General features: G+C 41.5%; 1 protein-coding gene across 6 annotated transcripts in view; it reads left to right on the forward strand.

Moving 5' to 3' along the window:
• Nucleotides 1-15,600, forward strand: part of CUX1 (cut like homeobox 1) — a 269,656-nt gene that overhangs the window by 185,673 nt on the left and 68,383 nt on the right. For 4 of the 6 annotated variants that reach the window (XM_021550817.3, XM_021550818.3, XM_021550820.3 and 1 more), the window contains exons 12-17: nucleotides 3,930-3,988; nucleotides 9,386-9,434; nucleotides 10,445-10,541; nucleotides 11,624-12,295; nucleotides 13,238-13,303; nucleotides 14,656-14,757. In XM_021550817.3, the coding sequence (XP_021406492.2) occupies nucleotides 3,930-3,988; nucleotides 9,386-9,434; nucleotides 10,445-10,541; nucleotides 11,624-12,295; nucleotides 13,238-13,303; nucleotides 14,656-14,757 (1,045 nt within the window). The remainder of the gene's footprint in view (nucleotides 1-3,929; nucleotides 3,989-9,385; nucleotides 9,435-10,444; nucleotides 10,542-11,623; nucleotides 12,296-13,237; nucleotides 13,304-14,655; nucleotides 14,758-15,600) is intronic. The other 2 variants (XM_021550819.3, XM_021550821.3) reach the window with 2 other exon arrangements.

A 15,600-nucleotide genomic window follows, 5' to 3' on the forward strand; every position in this document is an offset into this window, starting at 1 on the left:
TACAAAGCACCAAATCTCAGTGATGATGTGCTGATCTCCTGTTTGATTATGGAGGAATTGCTTCTGAAATAACAGAGATTTTAATGGTTGCCTCCACAGAAAACAACTCACAGTTTCACAAATTAAAGCAATGTTCTCAACCTGTATCTTGGGGGAATTGTTTAATACTCTATGACTTAATGAAACAATACAGAAATACTTTCAAAATTATTGCTTCTTTATCTTCATCTGATCTAATAATCAAAACATGTCCTCTGGTAACAAGACTTTTCTCACTCTAATTGTATTAACCCTTTGTGGCTGGGTGCTAGGACGTCCCTGCTACCCAGTTAAAATTCAATAATGTGAGTTGATCACTCTAAACTGAAGTACAAGGTTAATCTAATGATTATTGAAATGTTTTAAACCCCTCAGTACAGCCCCTGCTATTTACCTGTGCCAGTTCAGTTAATAATACAGTAGTGTTTGTATTTTCCATATAACATGAGGAGGGACCCAATCTCTGCATGCTCTGACATGGGTTTATTCACACCACAGATGCAAAATGATTCTTTAGCATGGGATATTTGCAAATTTAATGTGCAGAAAAACCACCAGCCCATTCCTTCTGCCCTCTGGCTCCTGCATTTTTGTGTGTTGGAGGTCGTTAGAATATATTTTGTCTGAATTAACCAGGTTGATATTTAGTGCAAGATATTAGTTCCTCCAGATTGTCTCACAGCTTGAACCTTTGTTATCCCATGTTCTGTGCATTTTACAGGGTTCTTGGAGACAATTACCATACTAATACATTTTAAAACAGTCATTGACTGGGAAGATGCCAAGTGCCTAAATGTTCTGTTTCTACACAGGCACTGCATCCTCAGTTGTTAGTTTATGTTGTTTAGTAAAGTAGATGTTTAGGTGCAGATTTTCCATGGCAACAATCTCTATATTAGGTATTTGGGAATGATGGATGTGTGTGTTTTTTATACAATCCAAAGTAAAATATTGCTGGTTGTCATACTGCTGTAGCAAGTACCTAAGAGTCCAAAACAGCTGCATTTTGTCAATATCTCTTTTTTTTTTCTTTATTTTTCTACCTGGGTTTTGTACCTAAATTTTCTAGAAATACTCTACCAGGGTATAGCACTTCCCTGCCTAGAATTACATTTAATACAGAATTCATTTAAATGGGAGTCATTAGGTTTTCTGTGGTTTATCTCTGTTTCTACAAAAGGCTGTTTCCTTAGCATACCCTTGCATAAGTAACTAACCTATTAATCCAGGGTATTGCTTGTTTTAAATTTCTTCTGGTCTTTTTTATACTGAGAACTGGTGTAAATTACCAGTTATTCCTGCTGTAAAAGCTCCTCTGCTCCAGACCCAAAATGTTAGCAGTCACAGAGTTAAGGAAAGGATGAATTGCAGTGGATTTGTAGAGTATCAAACAGAGACAGAAGGAAAAGTGACAAGACCAAGGAGAGCAGAAGGATGTCTTGGGGTTTGGCAGGTGCTCCCATTGCCTGTGACCTCTTGGAGAACTCTCAGCTGTGGTGCTGATTCTCCTCCCAGTACCAAGGGCTCCCTGGCTCTCATCTTTAATCTTCATGTAAAAAGATCCCTCTCCAGCCTGACCTGATGCACTAAAAATTCTACCTGGGTGCCTTGTTGAAGTCACTCTGCTCAATTTGAACTGCAGCTTGAAAAGCTGCTTGAATTCCTGGCCTGTTGTAGCTCACCCTCCTCAAAATGTGAGACCTCAGGCCCTGGGACTACATAGTACATTCCCATAATGAGATTTCAACATGTTGTAAATTGTCAAAACCTCCAACATCTTTAATATATGTAGGATTTTCCTGGTCACATCAACCAGGATTTTCCTGAAGCACTGTGTCTGTTATCTAAAGCAAAGTCAGTGCTTCCTATAGTTCCAGACAATAACTGGAATTTGGTAATGCAGGACATGCCAGAAAAAAAACTACTAAAACTTGCCCTGTATTTATTCCAGGTGAAAAAAAAAAAAAAAAAAAAAAAAGTTGTAGCTAAAAAGACACTTCATTTTTATTTTTAACACAACTGGGATGACTGCACAGCCACTGATGACAAAAGATATGAAGCCTTTTTAAGAGGCCACTTGTTCCATCAATGTCCCTGAGTGCAAATTCCACACTGAGCTGCAGTTCCTGGGATCCATTAAGAGCTGCTCATTGAGCAGGGCCTGGCTTTTCCTGCAGGGAGATTCCTCTCTCAGCAGTGCTGAGGGTGCTGGGCTGTGGTGGCAAACAGCAGGAACAGGGCCTTGAGAGGGCTGTGGATTGGTAGCTGGGTGTCACTTTGTCACTGCTCCTAAACAGCCATGCTAATGGCAGGGCAGACATGTCATTAACGTGAGAGCTGCAAAGGGAAATACTTTAAGTTAAATTTTTAAATTTTCAATTAAATTTTATTTAAATTCCTTTAAATTAATTCCTTTAATATATATATATATATATATAAATAAATTCCTTTAAATTAAAGGAAATTCTTTAAAAATGGTAGAATAGCTGTTGGTCCCACAAAGCCCCACCATGCTGCTGTTGGTATCTGAAGAAGACTTACTTAAATTACTGAGGTGATGACTCAATCCATGGATTTGCTGTCCTGTGGGTGCTGTGCTGCATCATTTTGGGGATTTTACAGCTCTGTGATACCCACACACTGACTTACTAGGGAAGACAGCACAGGGAACAGGTTCCCAATTCTGTTTCCCCAGCCCTGCCTCTGTGCCCCCATAGCTGGGCTGCTGCACAGCTGTGTGGGGCTGCATTTTAAACAGCTTTGCTAAAATTATCCAAGTTCCCAGCAGCCCTCCCCTGCCCTCCTCCTGCATCCAAAGAGCAGCCCCAGAGTGGGTGTAGGATCTTGAATTCCCTTCTCCCCTGAAGGCAGCCTCTCCTGGACATAAAGTCCTATTTTCCTATTTCATGTCATATATTCCTTTCCTATCTTTGAGCTGATACATCCTTGTGTTATTTCTGTTTCCCATGACCTTTGGGATTCTGTGCCAATTTTAACACCACAAATGAACTGAAGCAGAGATAGCCTGACTTTATCCATGGAAGTTGCAAGGCAGTAAGTTCTGTTCTTTGCTTAGATCAGGTGTGCCTGCACTAAGCAAAGAAATGATTGAAATGAGTGTGGCTCCTGCAAGCAACATAACAGCATCAATTATGTATCACTATGTTTTAGGCCTCCTGAAGCATTTGCCCCGTAGTGATGAGCACTTTGTTGAGCTGGGTAAGGTCCAAGTGTGTGGCATTGTGTTCTGGATCGTGGCAGAGAGTTTGCTTCAGCCTTTGGGCATCCTCCCAGCCAGGAGAAGCCATCGAGGCCACCCTGGGTGGGGCAGAGCAAAGGAGCTGCTGGGGTGGCCTCAGTGCTCCCTCTCTGGTGGCTGCCAGCAGGAATGCTTGTGAAACCTCTGGCACAGCTGTTTTGTTTGGGCACTGTAGGAGCCTTCCAAGCCTAAGGCATTCCAGTCAACAACAGCTTCTTCAGTCTGTTCTTTTTATCATGTAGATAAGGTTATCAAGAACTGTCCTATTAAGAATACAATATGTGCCAAAGCTTCCTGCTTGTTTACTCAATCTCCCTGAAATTTTCAGCTGCCCCATTTTTTTTTTTAATACCTTCATACCTGAACACATGACAGTGACATTGCAAACAGGCAAATTGGGACCCACTGAATTCTGTCGTGCTTGGCACTCTGTAAACAAAGGATGAGCGAGGTATAATTGTGTTTACGTTTAATTGGTTATAGTTTGTTTTCTAATATATGTAAATTAGGTATGAGTCATTAACCCTCACTTGTGCGCTGCTGTATATATGGAATAATTTGAAGATGATTTTCAAAGCCTGCAGAAAAAAAAACAATGTAAATAATTAAATCCATGTTCTCTCTTTTAAAGCAACTGGAAGAAAAACTGAAAGGACAGGCTGATTATGAAGAGGTTAAGAAAGAATTAAAGTAAGTGTTAAATGCTTACATAATTTTTTCACAAACTCTGGTTGAACGGTGCTTGTTAAATGAAGCCACAAATCTGTGTTCTTGGAACAATAAAGAATTCAGTGAAAACCACAAAGACGAGGAAATTTGGAATATTGGCAGAAATTGCATCCAGAACCAGTGGAACTGCTGTATCTGAGAGTGTTCCTTTTTGTTGCAGCAGAGGATCACAATAGCAAATAAAATACATGTCCACGAAGAAAAGCCACTAAAACTATTGTCCACATAGGGAAAAACGTTTCAAAATCTGTGGTGTTTTAGGTGGACCACGCTTTTAAAAGTCTCCAGCCAACAGCTGAGGGTAATGTGGACCAAAAATGACACACAGAGCTTTTGGCCATGGCACCTTTTCTCTGTTCCTGCCTGCCAGTGTTAAGCACTTACCAGTTTAATGCTGGGCTTGTTTCACTGTATATTTTTGCTAATATATTGTGGTTTTAAACTAAAGCCACAAACAGCCTCTTCCTATTTCAAGGGATTTTCTTAAGAGACTTAAAAGAGCCTCATTTTAAACTATAACAAGATAAGCTGTCAGGTTCAGAAGAGAACTTTTCTGACTGGAAATATGTTTAGTGTCAAGGTTTAAATAACTGAGAGAAACTCCCATCTCTTCTTTCATCATTCTGGCATTTCTGTGTGTGTTTTAAAAAGGCTGAAATAACCCATTCCCTGGTTTAATGAGGTATTTCAGATGAGGCTGGTAGTCATGTGCTTTTGTTTACACGTCCCTGGAGAATATGGAAAGCAGATTTGGATTTGCAAGCCCCACAACTGCCCAGCCCCTGGTGCTGATTTATTCAAGCCACACTGGCTGAGGTTCTGGTTCACCACCAGCTGCAGCACACCCTGATGTAGGGGTATAATTTTCACTGAAATGAAATGAATTGACCATTTATTTGGTCATTTTACCTGATTATTACCTGGGCTCAAAATAGCATCATCATTTAGTGATTAGGGGTAAATACATCCACGTCCTCTCCTTGGTTAAGGGAACAGCTTCAGGTTTTAACCAGTTTATGTCCTCCTATGTAAAGCATGAATGGGAATAAGGTCACAACCTTCCAGCTTCTTGCATTAGATATTAAATGCAAATGTGCTGAAACTACAAATGAGTTTTGAATCCTACATGCTTTAATGTAAAGGTTTAATACAACAGGACCAGGACTTTAAAGCCAGACTTAAGGTGCCAAGAACCCAATATATTAATTGAATATACTCATTTAAGCTTACTTTGCATTTGTACTTTAAATACAAATCCTGTATTCCTGGTGATAATACCAATATTTGAATTTTTTTTTTTTTTTGCAACACTGACTTATATGAGGGCAGGGGTGGAAAGGCAGATCAGAGAAGCTGTGTCACAGGAGGCTTCATGTGGTGCTTCTGCTTAGGATGAGCCTGCAGTGAAATAAATGGGAGACTCTGCTGGAAGTGGCCCTGGTTGGGTGCCAGTAAATTAACCCTTTTTTCCCAGTTGTTCCAGCTTTTAGATCCCTAATTTGTGGATTGATAGTTGGCTTGTAAGGACCCTGGGGTCCACCACCATCCTGTGGGATGGTCTGAGGGTTGAGACCCTCCGAGAGAGCACTGAGGATGTTTGCTGCAGCCTCCTCCAAGCAGCTGCTTCACACCATTCCCATGCTCCATCTGATGCAGAGGGTGTGCTGAAGGCTCAGTGTGCATCCCCTGGCAGTCACAGTCAGATCTGAAGTGAGACTTGCTGTAAATGGGGCTGGGAGAAGTCTGTTGCTGTAAATCTGGAGCCCTCACACTGAATCCTGCTGCACCTGCCTTGAGCCCTGAAACGCTGACAGAAATGAACTGCTTATAACATTTGCACCTAGAGAAAGGAGATCTTGTCAGTACAGCAGGAATAGAATGAATTTTTTAGGACTTTTGTGGCACTGATGTATTTTCTGTAATCCTTCCTGGGATGTTAGAGGCATGCTAGGCTGAGGGTCTCAATATCAGCCAACTTCTACCTCCGGAGGAACTTAGGTGGGCCCATGTCAAGATGTGGGATGGGAGGATTCTTCACTTTCTGCCTTGGCTTTTGTGCCCAATGACTTCTAAACCTATTTTTGAGATCTGAGAGCTCTCTGTGTGCCTTCAGTTCCCTCTCAAGTAGCACGACAGCGCTGACCCTGCTGCCTTTGCAGTGGGGATCAGAAGAACAGAAAGTCGAGCTGTCCCAATGCACACTTTGCTTTACAGTCAGATCTTTCAAGTTTTCTTAGATGTGCAGATTCAAGTCACAAGATCATTCCTTTAAAAAGCAGGTAACTGATCTTGAGCCACAGATTGAGTCAAGATCTCATGGGCAAAGATATTCCTGGAATCCAAAGAAGAAATGTTGTGCTTCCTCATATTCCTGAGGAGAATGTGTCTTTTGTGACACATTTGGAGAGTCATTTTTGACATGTTTAACTTTTACATTCTTTTAAAAATGAACCTGCTGTAGTGAATATTCCTCTTAGGGCAATTAGAGGTGCCATCAGCTTGATTTTTAGTATATTTTGTGTTTTAACTGTATAGGAAATTACCTGTGAAATTGTCAGAAAGTTAATTCAGTTAGCAAAGAATCCCCTCCAGGTAGGCAGAGGTCAGTAGGTTTCCAGCCAAGGTTTGAATACACATTGAATGCACCAATCTCACTGGAAAAACAGCTGCTGCAAGGCTCAGGATCCTTCCTGAAGGTCCCAGCTGGCAGCAGGTGCTCAGAATCAAAAATCATCAGCCTGTGCAAGGAGAGGGATGACAAGATCAGGGCTTTAGAGGCAGATTTTTGGTGTGGGGAACCAAATATAACCATGACCAGGTTTATGCTTCCAACCATTGTCAGCCTGGTTCTGGGGGCAACACTTTGTGGTCAGGGCACCACTCACATCTGCTCCTTTTGGGAGAGAGCAGCTTTTTCTGGTTTAGCCTCATCCAGGAGGAAGGAAGGTGTTTGGAATGCTGCTGGATTGCTCCACATGGCAAACCCACGTGTGGTAAGTGGGGTCACAATTGGTCTGAACTGAAATGGGATTTCCCATGGGACATAATTTACTGTTCAAACTGGGTTTTTAATTCAGATGAGTCTCCTCATTTGGGCATCATGAGGATGTGCATTAGGACTGGTTATCCCTGCAGAAGCCATTCCCTGCAGAATTCATGGAAACAGAGACCTGGCTGGGGTTTTCCCTAGATGAGTCTCTGTGCCTTCATCTCCCCCAGCACCTTGGAGTCCTGGGATGCTATAGTAAAAAAAGGCAACCCTGACTCAGGGAAGAAATTATGTTGTCTGGTTCCAGATCAGAAGGTTGAAGGATCTGCTTTATTAAAACTATTCTATATTACATTAATATACTATTTAAAGAGAGACTCTCCTATTCTACATACTTACTTCTTACTTACCTAACAAAAAAACAAACTCGTGACTCTGTGCTGAGAGCCCGATCCACAGCTGGATCCACTGGTCACTGACCCCAACCAACCTTCACCAGAATCCAACCCAGCAATCCCTGCAGGTGAACAATCTCCACACCACATTCCACACGGGGAAAACAAAGGAACAGAGATAAAGATTGTTTTCTCTCCTTTCTGTGCTTCTCCTGAGAGACAGAATGATGTCTCACTGTCCAGAGAATGGGAATGCCACAGGATGCAGAGCTGTGCCTAGAAGTACTGGCTTTTGGGGATTTGCCACCTGAGTCACACACCTGTGACGTCAAAGTGATGTCAGGGTCTCTGAGAACTCAAGCCATTAGTCCACATCCTGTCCTCTTGACTGGCACAAGTCCACTGATAGCACAAAAGAGTTGCTTTTGCACGTGGCTGAGCTGTTGTACTCACATAGAGTCTTCACAACATCACTTTATGTGCTTTGTATGGGGTGATGGCTCCACCCTACAGCCAGGCAAGAGGTGACACTGAGTGATGCCATGTAATGAAAGTGCCAGAAATTTGTGGTTTCATTAATTACTGTATTTTAGGGATGCCTGTCAGAATTAACGCTGTGTGCAGTGAGTATGCACAGATGCAGGATGCATGAGATCTCTTTCTCAAAATTACTTTTTTCCCTTGGGGTTGCTATGACTTTAGACCTGATTTCCAGAGTGTCTCTTAATGCACATCTAACTCTGGATTAATCCAGGGACAGGTTCAGGCAGTTAATGTGTGCCTGGCTAACTCATCATGGCATCCAGAATTAGTTCCTATGTCTTAATACTGGACTTTTGCCTTTTTTTTTCTCTGTTTCCACATTTCATGGAATCACTGAATGTTTTGGGCTGGAAGGGACCTTAAAACTCATCCTGTCCCACCCCCTGCCATGGGCAGGGACACCTTCACTACTCCAAGCTCCATCCAGCCTGGCCTTGGACACTTCCAGGGATCCAGGGGCAGTTCCAAAACCTTTAATACATAATCCACAGCTTTTAATACAGTTAAATACATGATTAACCAGATTGTTCCTGCTCACAGAGTTCTTGGTGCTTTATACATGACAAATGCTATATAAACACCATCTATATGTGTTTATGTGTTTTTCTTCACCAAATGAATGTTGTCTTTGTACAGTAAGAAGCTGAAATCATTTATTGCTTCAGTCTGAGGAAGTTCATGTCCTGCCTGCAGCAGGCTGGTTTTAGAAAAATTATCCAACAAAGTACAGTAATAAGTCTGGATTCTTGTAAGGTTCTGATTTGCCAGATGACACAGCTCTAACTGAAAGCCTCTGAAGGGAGACGTCCTCTGACCGTTCACTATTTGTATAAAATATTGACAATGAGACTATCAGATTCTTCTCCTAATGTACTTATAAATATTTGGATCTTTCATATTTCTTAAGAAATATTGGGCCATTTTGTCTTCCCTTTGCCATAGAATGAGGGGGTTATTAAAATGAAAAACTGCCTTTTAGTCTGTAGTGCCTTGGTTGGGAAGATTATTTGTGCATATTTTCCTTGCTGGTGAGCTGGTGTATATTCTGTAAAGTCCTGTACTGTGGTGGTGACTTCCCTGTTTTGCTGCTTTGCTACAATTTCCTCATTCCCTTCCAGCTTCACAAATAAATTTATATTGTTTCTGACAGCTTAAAATGTTATATCCTTATTAACCTTTAAATTTACGCTTTAAACTGGCCTGGTGGGATTGCATGTAGAATGATTTAGATGATGCTCGAGAAAATTTTCTTATCCAATAACTGGTTGGAGGAGTTATTCTGTATTCATTAGGAGATTGTGTTACTGCAAGGAAAGTTGTCATCACTTGTGGTGTTGCTGGAGAACAGGACATGATAATGTTAATGCTCATTAGTGGAGTTGTTATGAAAAGGAGAACTAGAAAATAATTTCTTTTTTCTGCCTTCCACAGTATATTGAAATCCATGGAGTTTGCACCATCTGAAAGCTCTGGTGCACAGGTACTGAACTTACTTTTGTTTTCTTACTTATTCAGTTGCTTAACAAAAATTTTGTCTTGCAATTCCATGTTGTTGACATTGACAGTTTCCTGTTAATGTTGAGGCTTCTGGGTCCTTCCTTGTTTTTCCTGATGTCTTCTTATGTAAAAAGCTGAACTAGACCTCCTTTTTTTTTTTTTTTTGGCCTGTTAATTTCATTTAAGTGGTCAAGGACAAAGTGACATTTCAGCTGTGCTGGAGTGGGTAAACCAGAATGTTGTGCAGTTGAGTAATTTAAAGATACTGGAGTTGGTGTACGGGCAGCACACTGTGCAAGGACTTCAGCATTTTAAAGTATTTGTTAGCCTTGAAAATTTATTTTCACAAAAGAAAACAAACCTTGGAGTACTGAGAAAGCTCTGCTGTTCCAGCAAATTAATCTTACTTCAGCTTAAAGGTTATGAATTAAATTCCTGTTTCTGAAATCCAAACTGAATGTCGATATCCTGGGATTAATTTTCAATGGGTTTTTTAATGATCAAAGGTTAGATTTTTAGGGGAGAGTAAATAGCAGCTTTCTCTGACTGATGTTATTTGAACAAACTGTTTCTGCTGAAATGCAGCATGTCAAGGAAATGCTTAGCTTGGGTCAGTTGACCTAGAAGGAATAATATAATCTTAACTCCTGTTTTAATCAGATTAAAAGAGGTCTACAGCTTTTAAACTAAAAGCGTGCCAGGACCATTTAAAAATAAGTAGGATTAAGAAAACGTTCCATTACACATCTCAAAATAATGCAGAATTGATGAATGATTTACAGTGAAAATTAAACAGTGAATCTCTTCCATGGCTCCCATCAGAGCCAGGAGTGATTCCTGCCGATCTGTGCCCAGCAAATTCCCTCGCTGCCGTCAGAGACCAGTCAAGCCCTTGTTTTTTTTTAAATTTTCTTCCCTCTGAAATCCTTTTTAGTGCCTGAGTGAGATTCTCAATGCTTTGAGAAACAAACCTCTCCCTTTGGTTTCCTCTAGGATGCATCCAAGCCGCTGGAGGTGCTGCTGCTGGAGAAGAACCGCACGCTGCAGTCGGAGAACGCCACGCTGCGCATCACCAACAGCGACCTGAGCGGTAGGTCCACCCAAATTTTGGCTCTTCTGGGTGCCTCTGCTGTTCTGTGATGGGAGGGAGGGCTGAGTGAGAGCTGAGTGTCTGAGCTAATGCATGGCAGGAGGATTAAGAAGCAACAGGATCACTGCGTAACGTTGGATTTCTGTAGTTTTATAGGCTGGATAATGAAGTAGAAGTTAGCGAGTCTATAAAGGTTAAGGAAGAGGCATTACAGGCTGTACCAGTGTTTGAGGCTGTCTTCTGTTTTGGGAACAAATCCATCTCTTTCCCCCACACACAGTGTTTTGCAAAGTGTTTGCATGTAGATCACAGTCTCCCTGTCTGATACACTTGGATATACCACCAGCAGGTCAGCTTGGGAAAGCAAAATGCTTTCTTTCCAGTGAAATGTGTTTGCTGTTTGGCTTTCCTAATGTGGGCTTTTATATCTTGTGTGCACATTTTTTAAATGGCAAGTCATGGAATTTCCAGATTCTTGAATGATGGTTTTTGCAGCTGGAAGAAAGTTAAAAGTTGCCACTGGCCCTGGGATTACTGAATTCTGAAGCGTTTTATGACTTTTAACTGAGCGATCTTGGTGCATCCACCTAATGGTTATTCCTTTATTCAAATTGGTTTGTTCCAAAATGTAAATGTTTGCTGCATTTGGGTTCAGTCAGGTCCAATGAGTCATATCTTGAATGAGAGACAACAGAGAGACTTGCTGTCTGTAACTGCATTTATTTAACTGTATCGCTGCACTTCATGTAACTGTTCTAGTGTTAATGTCTGTAAGGGGGATTCTCCAGGCTGCAACATACAAGAAAGGTGCAAACATGAAATGCATGTTGTTTGTTTTGGGGGCCTTGTTTGGCTTAAAAATTTTCAATCATGGAAAAAAAATTTAAAATAAAAATTAAAAAAAAAATAACCCAACAAATGAAAACAAACCAAAAACAAACGAAACCAAAACTCCCACCGCCACTCCATTGGCCCGTGTCAATCTGCACTTTTTCCCTTTGCGGGGCAAACTTTGCATTTTTTTATCTTGGTTTTTCCCTCTTTGACCCCCCATAATGCATTATGTTTGACCTTCCTTGTAGGGTCAGCCAGGAGAAAAGGGAAAGACCAGCCTGAGAGTCAGCGTCCTGCAACCTTGCCGGCCTCCCCTCCTTCCCAGTTGCTCCGCAACGCGGGGGAGCAGGCTTCCAATACTAATGGTACACACCAGTTCTCACCAACGGGTTTAAGTCAAGACTTTTTCAGCTCATCCTTGGCGAGCCCCAGCTTACCCCTGGCCTCCACAGGAAAATTTGCACTAAACTCTCTCCTCCAGCGACAGCTAATGCAGTCCTTCTACTCCAAGGCAATGCAGGAAGCAGGAAGCACAAGCATGATTTTTCCAACAGGTCCATACAGCACAAACTCCATATCTTCCCAAAGTCCATTACAACAAAGCCCGGATGTAAATGGCATGGCCCCATCTCCCAGCCAGTCAGAAAGTGCTGGGAGCATCTCCGAAGGCGAGGAGATAGACACGGCCGAAATTGCACGTCAGGTGAAAGAGCAGTTGATCAAGCACAATATTGGACAGCGGATATTTGGACATTATGTGTTGGGACTGTCACAAGGGTCTGTGAGTGAGATCCTGGCCCGGCCAAAGCCATGGAATAAACTGACTGTGAGAGGCAAGGAGCCATTTCATAAGATGAAGCAGTTCCTGTCGGACGAGCAGAACATCCTGGCTCTTCGCAGCATCCAGGGCAGACAAAGAGGTAAGAGCTCCCCAGCCCCCTGCTCCTCTTAGTTCCAAACATTCCAAACCAGGAGCTTCTCCATGCGGGGCTGTTTGTGCACTGCTGCTGCTGCTCTCACCAGGTCAGGTGCCAGGTGCAGCACGTTCAGCTCTGCAGCCCTGCCTTGCAGTGCTCAGGCAGGTTCGTATCTGTGCTTATGCTTTTTTTAGCCACTGGTTGGTGCCTGTCAGCAGGAGCGAGCAGCAGGGACACTCACAGCCCTCACTTCCCAAACACAGAGCAAAAAGGGTCAGCAGCTACTCAGGGTATCAGCCCTCAGAAATACTTGGGGGATTTTTATTTGAGGTTATTTACGGAGACCAGGCTTTTGTTGTGTCTTGTGTGATTATGTTTTTTCCCCAAAGTGTTCTGACAAAATAGGGTAGGTGATGCATGAGATGAGTAATTAAAACACAATCCCAGTTTAAAGCAGCTTTGCATATTTAAGGCAGCGATTTTAAGAAGCAACATGCATTTCATTGTGATTCATCTTAAGGCTGAGATTTACATTTAGAGAAACTGAAAAGTAAGTTGTTTACAGTCAAGAAATATTGGAAAGGACAGGCAGGGTTTTCCTAGATTTTGTTTAATTGGAAGCATACACTGTTAGATTTATAATCTGTTCTTCCTTTTGATGATTGTACTTGAGGGGATTATCTGCCCATCTTTAACCTCTTCATTTTTGGTATCTCTAGACATTTATTTATATCTGTCTAATCTCCTTTCCGAACATAGCTGTAATCTTTATTAACAAATCAGCCAGCCTTGCTTCTTCCCAAGTAGCCAGTTGCTCCTGCTCAGGGGCCCGAGGGGCCAGGAGAGCTCAGGGCCAGGCTGCCAGCTCCTCATGTCACACAGCCCGTGATGTCAGAGCAACCATCCCCTGATTGTTTTGTTCTTACCAAACTTGTTTTTCAACAGAGAATCCAGGCCAGAACCTGAACAGACTATTTCAGGAAGTACCGAAACGAAGAAATGGGTCTGAAGGTACGTCACAGGCAGGTGTTTTTCTTTGCAGTCAATCCCTAGGAAGTGGAGTGTGCTTTAGCTGTGTGTTTCCTTAAAACTTTGCAGTTTGATTCTGGCCTGGAATCTGATAGAAAAACAGACAGTAAGTATAAAACAAACCATGGGTTAGATGAACACTTTGCTTTTTCTAATTCTGCTGCTGCTGTACTAACATAACCCTGTTTGGATAGTTCTTCCACTCCCATCCCCCCCTGCATACACAGATAAAGAGAGAGAAGTGATGGAAGTGGCTTTATAAAGTCATCAGATCTATTGAAATGCTCTCTTTGCTATTTTTATGGTTTTGGAGTTAGAATGTTGCACAGTTACAACATCATTGTAATACTGCTTCTGCTCTAGGTTTACTTCTTTCTTCTCATGGGGCTTATGCTGACAAATTCCACTTTAATACACTGCTAAATTAGTGTGATGCTTAGTTCAGTATTATATATGAAAAGGACAACAAGATAAGTGAACATCAGATCCATAAATTATCACGGAACAGGAAGTCTGCACATTTTGGTTATAGATTAGTTGCAGAATTTTTCTTCAGTGAGACCAGAAAGAAGGCAAAACGAAGGCAGGTACATCAAAAGTCTGTAGTTATTTTGACTACAGTCACAAATTACCTCAAACAATAATCTCATAATGGAAAATGCAGTTAAGTGCAGTAACACTCACAGTTTTTCCTCCTTTTCTTCCCCTTAGAGGTTAAAAAACAAACAAACAAACAAAACAAAACAAAAAAAAAGCGAAACCAAACAGCCAAGGAATAGCTCTTAGCTGGAGAGTACTTCAAATGGTATCTGTGTTTAAATGACTCTTTCTCTTAATGTATTAACCTCTAGAAAGTTAAAAATTACTTTTATCTAGTTACTTTTTAATTCTGTTTTGGGCTGAATATATACTCATCCTACTTTGCCTAGCAGCTGATGCCATTTTTAAGTTGAATCCTGGGCTTATTTTTTTGGCTTTCTTCTTTTCCCCTCCAGTTCTTTTCCTTTCTGTTTCCTCTTCCCCTCAAAAAAAAAAAAAAAAAAAAAAAAAAAAAAAAAAAAGGAAAAAGACTAGATCTATATATGTTATCACAGAAAAGGAATATATGGCCACCTAGTTCTTCCTCTGGTGTTCTATTCTGGGGCAGCTAGAGACAGGCACAACAAGGATATTTTGCTTTTATTGTGTTAAGTACCATTTTTGTGTGTTGTAAATATTGGTAAAAGTCCTGTGCAAGTTGTGCTGGCCATGTATCACATAGAGTGTGTCTTTGTGTTACAAAAACAGCCAGAGAAGAGTTTTCCTGGTGTCATTAGTTGTGTTTTCCTCCCCAGGTAACATAACCACACGAATCCGAACTGCAGAGTCTGGCTCTGATGAAGCCATCAAATCCATTCTCGAACAAGCCAAAAGGGAGCTGCAAGTACAGAAAACAGGTACAGGCTCATTTTGTCCCTGCCTGCTTTTACTGCAGAATTTAATTAAAACAATTGCCATGAGCTTTCTGGTCAGTTAATTATATTCTTAAAAGCTTCAGTGTAGGTTTGAAGAGTTTTTTTGGAGATTTTTATTGTTATTTAGTGGAGTTGTTTCTGTCTCTGAGACATCCCAAGTTAAGGTCGCATATGTCCTGGCATGGCGGGGTCTCTGCTCTGCCCTGCTCCCTGTGGGATTTCTGAACACCTTTATCCCTGTGATAAAGAGAGCTCTGAGCTGCTGGCTGCCCTCCAGACCTGCAGGAGTCACTGAGGGGAACCCACAGAATCCTTTCTTCTCCCAGATTTCTCCTTGGAAAGGGAACAGCTCCTGCTTTCTCTTCTCTTCTGTCTCTCTCAGGCCCCAGGGACACAACAGCACAGGAGAGGGGCTGGATGGATTTGTTGGGGTGAAGGTCACACTCCAGGCAGCAATTACCAGTCTCATGGTACATCCTGTACTCATGTAGGCACACTCAGTCCTGACTCTTAGATGACTTTATTTTTGGTTACAGTGAATGAACTGGCAAATCCAAAACACATTCCCTTTCCCAAAAAATCCCTCTTAGCCTGAGATAAGTCTTAATTTCTCATTGTATGCTGTCATATAATTAGCATTTCTGTCTAGTCTGTGGCCCACTCAGCTTTAAGAGTTCCCAGTACTGCTATTGGGCTGAAGTAGAAATTATTGAGCAATACTTCTGTTTCTTTTTTTTAAAGTAAATACTGATTTACAGTTTTGGATAATTGTCTTTCAAATGAAAACTAAGTTAATCTCATGGCAGAGTATAAAACACTAGTTAA

This window comes from Lonchura striata, chromosome 20 (genome assembly GCF_046129695.1).
Source record: "Lonchura striata isolate bLonStr1 chromosome 20, bLonStr1.mat, whole genome shotgun sequence".
NCBI classification, from domain to species: Eukaryota; Metazoa; Chordata; class Aves; order Passeriformes; family Estrildidae; genus Lonchura; species Lonchura striata.